The sequence below is a fragment of the Acanthochromis polyacanthus genome, chromosome 21 (genome assembly GCF_021347895.1).
Source record: "Acanthochromis polyacanthus isolate Apoly-LR-REF ecotype Palm Island chromosome 21, KAUST_Apoly_ChrSc, whole genome shotgun sequence".
NCBI lineage: Eukaryota > Metazoa > Chordata > Actinopteri > Pomacentridae > Acanthochromis > Acanthochromis polyacanthus.
In genome coordinates, this window is record NC_067133.1 from 30581017 (window position 1) to 30591016 (window position 10000).

General features: G+C 43.1%; 1 protein-coding gene across 4 annotated transcripts in view; it reads right to left on the bottom strand.

Annotated features, from left to right (window-relative positions):
• prkar1b (protein kinase, cAMP-dependent, regulatory, type I, beta) overlaps window positions 1-10000 on the bottom strand; it is a 79928-nt gene that overhangs the window by 60244 nt on the left and 9684 nt on the right. For 3 of the 4 annotated variants that reach the window (XM_022195327.2, XM_051940886.1, XM_022195328.2), the window contains one exon: window positions 139-309. In XM_022195327.2, the coding sequence (XP_022051019.1) occupies window positions 139-309 (171 nt within the window). Of the gene's footprint in view, window positions 1-138; window positions 310-4359; window positions 4660-10000 lie in introns of those variants that run through there. The other variant, XM_022195329.2, reaches the window with a different exon arrangement.

A 10000-nucleotide genomic window follows, 5' to 3' on the forward strand; every position in this document is an offset into this window, starting at 1 on the left:
ATGTCCTCACTAAGATAGAAGTACAAACGTGTGTGTGTGTGTGTGTGTGTGTGTGTGTGTGTGTGTGTGTGTGTGTGTGTGTGTGTGTGTGTGTGTGTGTGTGTGTGTGTATGGATGTTTGCGTCCTCTGAGGCTGACCTTGCGTACGTAGCTGACGGCGTCCTCCTCGGTGTAGACCTCGGCGCTGACTCCTCCCCGGCGACGGCGGGCCTTGACGACGGGGTTGGGAGGCGGGGGAGAAACCTCATCATCGTGTGAGTCTGACTGGCTGTTAGATTTCTGCCGTGCCATGATCTGCTTGCATTCTTCCTGTAAAATCAGAGAGAGACAAGAGTTTTAGAAGCACAGAGAAAGGGAAGAAAAATGTGAAGAAGCAGACAGCGTCCCAGATGATAGATTCCTTTAATGCTGTTTCTTCGTTTCTGTTTCATTCATTGACAAAAGAAAAACACTTTAATACAACACAACAACAAAAAGTTTCCAACCTTTGAATGAAAGGAGCAGAAAGAAGAATAAAGTGATGGAATCTGTCCTTTATAACGAACCATCAGTTAATAGTGAGAATAAAAACAAAGTAAATGAAGACACTGTCAGAGTTCATCTCATAACAAACTCTATGGGTGTTTTAATAATATTCTGGTTTTAATTACATTTTAAAATCTTGCTGTGATTTAGATTTTTTGATTCCTCGTCTAGATGGTTCCATAAATGGACCCCTTTAACAGAAACGTTCATTACTTGGTCCTAAATCGTGGTTCTATGAAGATCTCTGATCCTTTACGTTCTGCTGACTTTCTCTTTTGTAAATCTGTTCTGGACACTGACTGGTGAAGTTTATTTATGAGCTTTATACATAATTGCAGAAGACTAGAATCTACGTCTGTTTTAACTGAAGGAATAATGGTTTGTTGGATCTCTGTGTCTTTCTGACGTTTCCCCAAACTTCAGCACAGTAGGTCAGATGTGGAAGCCGAACACTCGTTGGTCAGAAGCACTGATCAGTTTGTTCATTTAGTTTTAAACCAGACAGCTGAGCTCATCCATGTGGGGAAAAGTTTGGGGACATCCACTGAAGAATAGTCTTTGTGAGAGGAGGAACTGAGGAGAAGTTCTGCAACACGGTGCTGCAGGTCTACTGGAGGAGATCCTGGAGGAGATCCTGGAGGAGCCGTGGTTCCAGCAGCAACCAGACAGAAGAAAGTCAAAATGCAGGTCCTGAAGACCGAGGCTATCCAGACCCAAAGCTGATCATACAGACAAACACTAACACCGCCTTGTTTCCACGAGCCTCTGCCTCAGTTTGTCTGGGATGGATCACTGTTCTGATGAATCTGAGAGCTCTATGACTTAGATCTTACTGGATGGCCTCAGAGTTATAGAACATGTTCAATGCTTAGTAAACATGACTGCAGAGAACCAAAGTGAAGTCTTTTCCTCCACAGTATCACCACTGGAGGGTAAATTCTGAAAGCACGGCCGTGTACGCAGATGTACGTTTGGTTTTCAAAGCTGTTCATGGTTATGCACCCTCAGCTTATCTATTCATGGCTCTTCTGGAAATACTACAGGACAACCAGGGCTTCTTCTAGCGTCGCATGTCTTTATGTAAACTGCCTTTGGATAATCGACTTTTTAACGGACTGGAATCAGCTCCCCTCTGAACTACAGATTATAATACTAAAGACTAGAAAAGATTTTAAGGAGACAAAAAATGGATCAGAGAAACCAAACCTGTGACGGTCCTTGAAATGATGTTTTTTAACCGAGTGAATGTGAGATCTTTTGATAAAATGTGATGTTTTGGTTTTCTGGTTTGTCTCATGCCTGCTCCAGGGACTGTAATAATAATAATAATAATAATAATAATAATAATAATAATAATGATAATAATGATAATAACAATAGTGCAGATGGAAACTAGTGAGTCCGCTTTAATCTGCTCCAGAGCATCTTTATTCTGTGTTTATTCTGTATGTGGTCCCTGTTAAATAAACTCATTTAAAAAACTAAAAAATACTTTGTTATAAATAACAACACGTTTGGCAGGATCAATTAGCAGCATTTCTTATTCTGTTAAATAAAAAATAAAGAGATGAAGCTGTGCTGATGGAATGATGAAGTAAAGCTCAGATAAAGTCCAGCAGACACGTCCACGTAGCGACCGTCTGGACATCTGCTATCAAATATTCATGGTTCAGGCCTGAACATGTGAGCTCCTCTCAGATAATGAACAACATGGAAAACAGACATCAAAGGGAACAACGCCGCCGGCTGAACGTTCTGCAGGGGATGAATTATTGATGGCAAACTTGATTAACACATAAGCATCAGTATACAACTAAACCACTGAAGGCTCGTTAACGAGGAAGAGACGAGGACAACTGGATAACGGTTTGTCCTCATCACTGATGATGTACTTCTGTGTTTGTCTGCTGACATGATGCTCTCCTTCCTGGATCTGAAGCCGTTAACGGGTCCAACAGCACAGCAGGATTATTCAGCAGCACATCTTTTAGTGTCGAATCAAAACAAAGGCGGGTTTTTTTTAGCATTATTTCAGGACTTCCTTCTGTTTGCGGTCAGAAATAAACAAAGACGTCTCAGACAGTGGTAACCTCACTGCAGCACAGAAAAAACAAAATAAACCTACTGGAAGGAAAGATTCTTCATTTTAGACCAATCAACAAACAAAAAACGAAATGTAAGCCGACAACATTTACGTTCATGTACGCTGCACATTTTATCAGCTGACAAACTGTTGTTCATGACAAGAAGAAGAACTTAGTGTGTTCATTCTGGGGTCTGGTGTATTGACAAAGTTTACAACAGTTTTTATTGTCATTAATCATTTGGACTTTTTCAGGTTCCTCCTTCCTGATTATGAAGATGATTTCTGTTCTTTGTCCTCTGTGATACTGAAGTATCAACGTGCACTTTTAGTATTTCACCGTTTTCATGATCGTCTGACATTAAATAAACCTAATTATGAATCAATCTAACAATAAAGATAATCATTGAAGCCCTGGTTCAGTTTTTTATGTCATTTAAAAGCATAAATAGAATCTTAATTAGTTTATAGTTCTAGAAACAATTGTTTCTGTTTAGCTGGAACAATAATTATCCTGGTAAACGTGGAAAACTGAATAAATCACTCTGTATTCTGTAACCTTTAAATGTCTACGTGTGTAATGATCATCAATAAAGAATCAATCAGTGAAGGACACTAACTGGTTCTTCAGAAACAACAAAGAAAGATAAAGAAGACATGTTTCTGTGGCAGCATCACATTCAAACCACCTTCAGCATCTGTGTGTGAAACTAAAGGAAACAAACTGAAGCAACTTTTCCCTGCACATCTGGAGCAGCTGGAAGTCAGACCGGACAAAGAGCAGAAGTTCATGTTGCTTCATTAATACCAGATGGAGACGGAGAGAAACAGAAGAAGAGACAACCTGAGACAGAAACAGAACCAGAGAGAAGAACAGTCCCATAAACACACTGACACATTCAGACTTCACTACTCACTGCCAATCCTCAGTAATCAAACAGCAAAATGTACAAAGAGGATGAACCCAGGCACACATTCCTGCTTCAATCACACACATCATCACATAGTTGGTTAGTTAGTTAGTTACTTGGTTGGTTGGTTAGCTGCACTGTGACTCATTCTTTGAGTCTCTTTGTCACCAGACTTCTCCCCCTCCTGCCTGACTTTGTTCCCATCCTGATCATTACATCCTGAGGTTACTGCGCTGCTTTAGCCGCTCCAAAACAACATGATGATGCAGATCTGTGAGCTGGACAAGCAGAAAAACACTCCAGGATTCACACATTCACCGGCTGATGCAGAGTCACTGAATGAGGGAACGCAGCCAGCAGGAGGAAGAGAGCCAGAGGAACGCACCGCAACCTCACAGTCACACAATTACAACCTCACAACCTCACAGTCACATGCACAGCAGCCAGCAGGAGGAGGAGAGCCAGAGGAATGCAAACACAACCTCACAATCACAACCTCACAATCACACAATTACAACCTCACAACTTCACAACCACACAACCTCACAGTCACACAATTACAACCTCAGCACCACAGCCTGACCATCACATGCACGGCAGACAGCAGGAGCGGCTCTCACACACTCAGCTTGATGAAGGTCTGCTACCAGCTAACACGCTGCATCCTGAAGGAAAGCGCCAAAACAAACACTCACACACAAACCACAAGTCAGAAAGCGGCCGTCTACCTGCTGCTGTCTGGGACTCACTAACTCACTCAGACCAGGTGATGCCCAGCAGCTTTACCTACAACTAAACTTAACAGTATCGTATCCAAGTCCACACAGACGAGGTGTTTACCATGGCATGGAGGACTCCTGGCCAGGCCTGCTGTGTCCCTCAGCCTGTCAGAGGTAGCAGGCATCAAGTCAAGGTGTGCATCGACACACATGGACCCCGTCTCATGCACACCTGACACACCTGTCTCAAAGCTTCAGCATCTTGTCCTTCAGGCTCAGCATCGGCTGAGCGTCTGAGCAGTGAGCAGAGAATCCAAACCGCTGTGAGACAAAGTGAGAGCGGCAAAATGTCTGCAATCCCCCCGACACAGCAGCTGAAGAAGAAGTCTATTGATGAAAACACTGATCACAGCAAAAAGCCTGCCTCCATCGCTGCTGCGCAACTCTGCCTCTGCTTTCTAAGGTCTCTCTCTCTCTCTCTCTCTCTCTCTCTCTCTCTCTCTCTCTCTCTCTCTCTCTGAGTGACTCCTCGTCTCCATGACAACAGGGAGCTGTGAGCATCCTGAAAAGTTGCTGGTGAGTCTGAGCAGGAAGCAACACACCTACATCTGATGCTGACAGGTTGTCTCTCTCTCTCTCTCTCTCACGTCTGAAGTGATGAAAACGTCCTGGATATGGAGTTCTGTTCTAACCGAGCGTCTGCTCCAGTGAACGGATCCAAACATTCCCAAACACAAGCATCGTGTGCCAGACACTGTCCTGTACATGCAGCCGCCCACACGCTTCCCGCTTAGGTCAGAGGTCTGTTCAGCTCCAACAAGTCTTCATGTTGTTGTGGTCGAGGTTCCAAACAGAGAAAACACACGACTTCTAACATCTCATCAGGGTCAGCACACAGCCCAGACAGCTTCAGACAGCCTTTATCACTGCCAGGGTCAGACACAGCAGCTCAGCAGAACACATCTGCTTCTACTGTCTTTCCTCTTTTAAAGCCCGGCCTCCATTTCTTTGCAGTGTACCTGTGAATATGTGAATTGTTTTCTCCTCTAGAGCTGGGATGCTGCCCTGATTCCAGCTCTCCTGCGTCATCATCAGCGGCTGTGTGCCAGAAAGAGAGGACAGAGGAGACACAGGCAGGACACAGAAGCTCTTTAAAACGTGAGCTTTCCATTAGCAGCAGTGGGTCAGAGATTAAAGAACAGAGACACACAAAAGATGACAAATCTAATCCCACACACTCGCTCCATGTAAAGTCACTGTTATTAAAACCATCATCAAACCTCATGAAACTCATTTATGGATGATGAGTCACGTCAAAATGATTCTCTTCTGTTTTGTTCATCCTCTGAACCAATTTGCACCAAACAACAGGAACAAGAGTCATGACTAACTCTGGTCCAAAAAGCTGTGACTAACCGATATGAATCCTCCCAACCGCCCATAAGACTGAGCACAAAAACACTGAACCCGTCAGAAAAGGATCAGAGCGTTCGGAGCACAAACACCTCAGAATACCCATTCTTCCAGGAAGGTAATTACTGACACTAGTGAGAGAAAAGGAAGCATCCATAAGCAGTTACCTTCAGCAGCCTTCGTCCAGTGATGTGGACAGTTTGAGGCTGAAAGCATGCGACCGAAGCAAACACACACAGGTAATGAAGCATGCAGCGCTGATCCACCAGCGCAGCTAAGCGTCTACTCATCACTCTGTTCCACACCATTACAGCACCACAATGGACAGAACCTTCGCTTCTGTGTAGGTCTGTGAAATGACGTTCACTCTGTTCATCATTGGAACAACAAACTCGTCTCGCTGCTCAAACAGCCAGTCTGCATTAGATAAAATAAATCTCTATTCTGCACCTACAAAAAGCTAAATGTCTCTGTAAGAACACACACCAGGCAGCCACATCTTTATAAACAGCCTGTCCTCAAACCAAAAACGACCACATAGGTCGTCTGTACACGCCGGTATTACGACCCAGTGTTACGTTTTGACGTATGCGACCTCTAGCGGTTGAGTAAATATCGACACTCTGGAGTCGCAGGTGAAACGTCACCATGAACAAACTTTTATCCAACACTATCCTTGTCCCTATCCCTAACCCTAACCTTAACCATAACCCTAAAAACGTGTTGGGAAAGTGAGAAAAAAGACGTTTTGCGACGGAAAAGCCGTTTCGCGAATTAAATCCTGTAATGCGTTTGTTTTCCCCGTAGGGGTGCAAACGTTCTTACGACCGCATAGGTCGTATTCCGGTGCACGGTGCAGACGACCGATGCGGTCGTATGAATTGGAGGACTTGTTGTTATAAACTAACCCTCTGATGGCTTCTATACCAACCAGAGATTCAGTCTTCTCATGCTGGCAGCTTGTTAGTGGGATTTTTAATCACCAAGGCTGTACCATACAACCTAAATCCAAATTAAAACTGCAAGCAGCGCTGCATCCCTGCTGGTCAGCAAATCCAAGCATGTCCACCAGGTGGCGCTGCGACTGACAGAGTATTTCGGCCTCTGGATGTGATGAGGGCCGGACTCTGATCATACATGTAAAGTTTGAGACGGATTGAAACATGTACAGATCAGTTACACATCACTTCCTGTTTCATCGCAAAAAGTCGAAATTCCTGAGGCTGCCATTTCCACACCCTCACACGTTTGTGGAATGTTTTGATAACTTTTGATCACCCATACCTGGTGTACATCCTGGCCAAGTTTGAGCTCTGTCAGGGTTACCCTGTTTGAGTTTAGAGCTTTTGAAAACATGCAAAAATTGGTCCAAAATTGTTCAAAATATGACAAATAATTCAAAATGGCTGACTTCCTGTTGTGTTTTGGGTATGGGTGTCAATTACAGATTTGTGCGTCTTGACGAGTTACATATGTTCACCAACGTTCATACCTGTAGGTGACACATACTGGCCGTAGTTCCCGTTTGAAATTGTCCAGGTGGCGCTATTGAGCCATTTTGATTCACTAAAATACTGAATTTCTCGCTGGCTTTGATCTGTGTGCAAACTTTCAGGTGTTTGAGTATTTCTAGGCACTCAAAACTGTGATTTTAAATGATGAAAATAACAATAAACCCAAGAGTTTTTTGGGCACCGGACCTGAATTAAAAGTGAAATTCCTCCGAGCTAAAACCCGCTAATGAGTCACTAAGTCACCAGTTTGCTGACTGATTGTCTTCCCGGTCACACAGACAAAGCCAGTTAATCAGAAAATAGCATGCAGATCTATCAATACTGTAAATCACTGTTATATGTCATCCGAGAACCTTTTTATGCGATCTACTCATAAAAACAAAGACGCTTCTTGGATTGTTGTTTGTTTTAGCTGCTTTTCCTCCACAGCTCAGATAGAAGGATGATGAGAGGACAGAGAAGGACCACCATGGAGACAGTCGGGGGTCTGATCTACCTGTAGGGGCCCAGAGGAGCAGGTTTAGGTTGGGGTCACTGCTGATCTGACAGACTACCAGCATGGTGGCCGTGAGTGAACACTGCAGACACTAATTACACTCTGAAGTCATTTTGAACGCGACACACGATGCTGAAGTGAGTTTATTCGAGCTGTGTGGCTAAAATGTTGCATTCATAAACTGACTGACACAAAGCAGAGAACGAGGAACAGGATGAAGAAAAGAAACAAAAGGGAAAGTAGAAGATATGGGAGATAATCCAAAGCTAAACAAGTCTCCTCTAAATACCCTCAGAAGACTCTACAAACAGCCAAACCCTCCTGAAGAATTGTCCATCAGAGCCTTTGAAGGGACGCTGGATTTGTTATGATAGGTCCTGGTGACAGCTGAAAGGCTTCTCATCTTACCAGAGGAGGGAGACGGCGGCTGATTGACGACTACAGCGACAGACAGACACACAGGAACCCTCCCATAATGCAAAGCAGCCAGATTTACACTGGTTTTAGCCGTTACACTTCAGGACACTGAGTAGAGCTACAACACCAAACCCTGGTAAACCCTCAGATGTAGAGTCACACATAGAGAACATCATGATCCTGTGTTTCTGACGTTCCTGTTGGTGTTTTAGTAGTCTTTGGTAGCAGTTAAACAATGCTAATACATCCATCCTCTATACACCACTTTCTCCTCACTAGGGTCATGGGGGGTGCTGGAGTCTATCCCAGCTGACTCTGGTGAAGGCAGGGGACACCCTGGACAGGTCACCAGTCTGTCACAGGGCTACATATACAGACACACAATCACACTCACATTCACACCTACGGACAATTTAGAGTAACCAGTTAACCTCAGCATGTTTTTGGACTGTGGGAGGAAGCCGGAGTACCCGGAGAAAACCCACGCATGCACAGGGAGAACATGCAAACTCCATGCAGAAAGATCCCAGGCCGGGATTTGAACCGGGGATCTTCTTGCTGCAAGGCAAACGTGCTAACCACTATTCCACTGTGCAGCCAATGCTAATACAGTTATCTGTTATTGTATAAGAACAGTAAACTAAGATCTGATAGAAATGTCTAAAAGGGATGTGTTGAATTTACATTCAAAAACAATAAAGAAGTTTCTGTTTTGTCCTAATCACCGCAAATATACGACTTTATTATGCAACCCTCCATTCACAGCACAGAAATAAAAGTGTTAATGTGCTCCAAAACTAACATAAATATACATTTAAAAAGACTAAACTAAACACACAGACATACTCACAGACAATTCCATGTTTTCCACTTTTATCCATGTGCTAACATAACTGAACAAGGGTTTTCTAACCATCAATGAGCCTTTCAGCACCATTAGCTAACACAATGTAGCATTAGAACACAGGAGTGATGGTTGCTGGAAATGTTCCTCTGTACCCCTATGGAGATATTCCATTAAAGATCAGATGTTTACAGATAGAATAGTCATTTACCACATTAACTATGTCTACTCTGGATTTATCATTCATTTAATGGTATCCTCATTGAAAAAAAACTGCTTTTCTTTCAATAATAAGAACATTTCTAAGGGACCAAAAACATTTCAACGGTAGTGTACATGAATTAAAGTTGTTCTTCATTAGTTACATTTGCTCTAAATAAGTTAAAGTTGCTCAAAAATTAGACAAAGTTGCTCTACATGAGGTAAAGTTGTTATCTGTAATACACTGTATTATTATGTGGTAATTAACATGGTAATCACACATAAAACAGCATAACAAAGTCTGTAGTAGTTATAAATAATATGTTGTCCATAATTTAGAGTCAGGGTAAACTCGTACATGTAGAGAGAAGTAACAAATGGAGGCTGCAGGTAATTAAAGTCTAATTCAGTTTAATCTCATCTAAAGGCATCCAAAAGACAACGGGGATGTGTTGTGTAGAAACGGAGTGATATTAAAACTACAGTGACAACGAGGAGAGAGAGAAGACGGAATGATGAGGGGGTCGGTGTGGATAAATGAGAAATAAAAGCCAGAAGTGAAGCACGAGACGCAAACTTATGACAGCCGTGTGAGTGGTGAGAACACAGAGGGCATTCTGCTGCGACTCTAACAACCAGACACATCAACGCACAAGAGCCGTTTATATCAGACACAACAGAAGAACAGGACTCCAATAAAAACACGTTTACACATGAAATCAGCGCTGGACAGGAGATCATTTGTCAGCGTTGTTTTCCTCTGAAATATGTGGCTGTCACATCCAAACAGAGGAAGAAGCTCTACCGTTAGTCAGTCCTCCAGGACATATTCCTACATCTCCACATCCTGTAGTGCAATTTTGTGGAGTATTTTTAT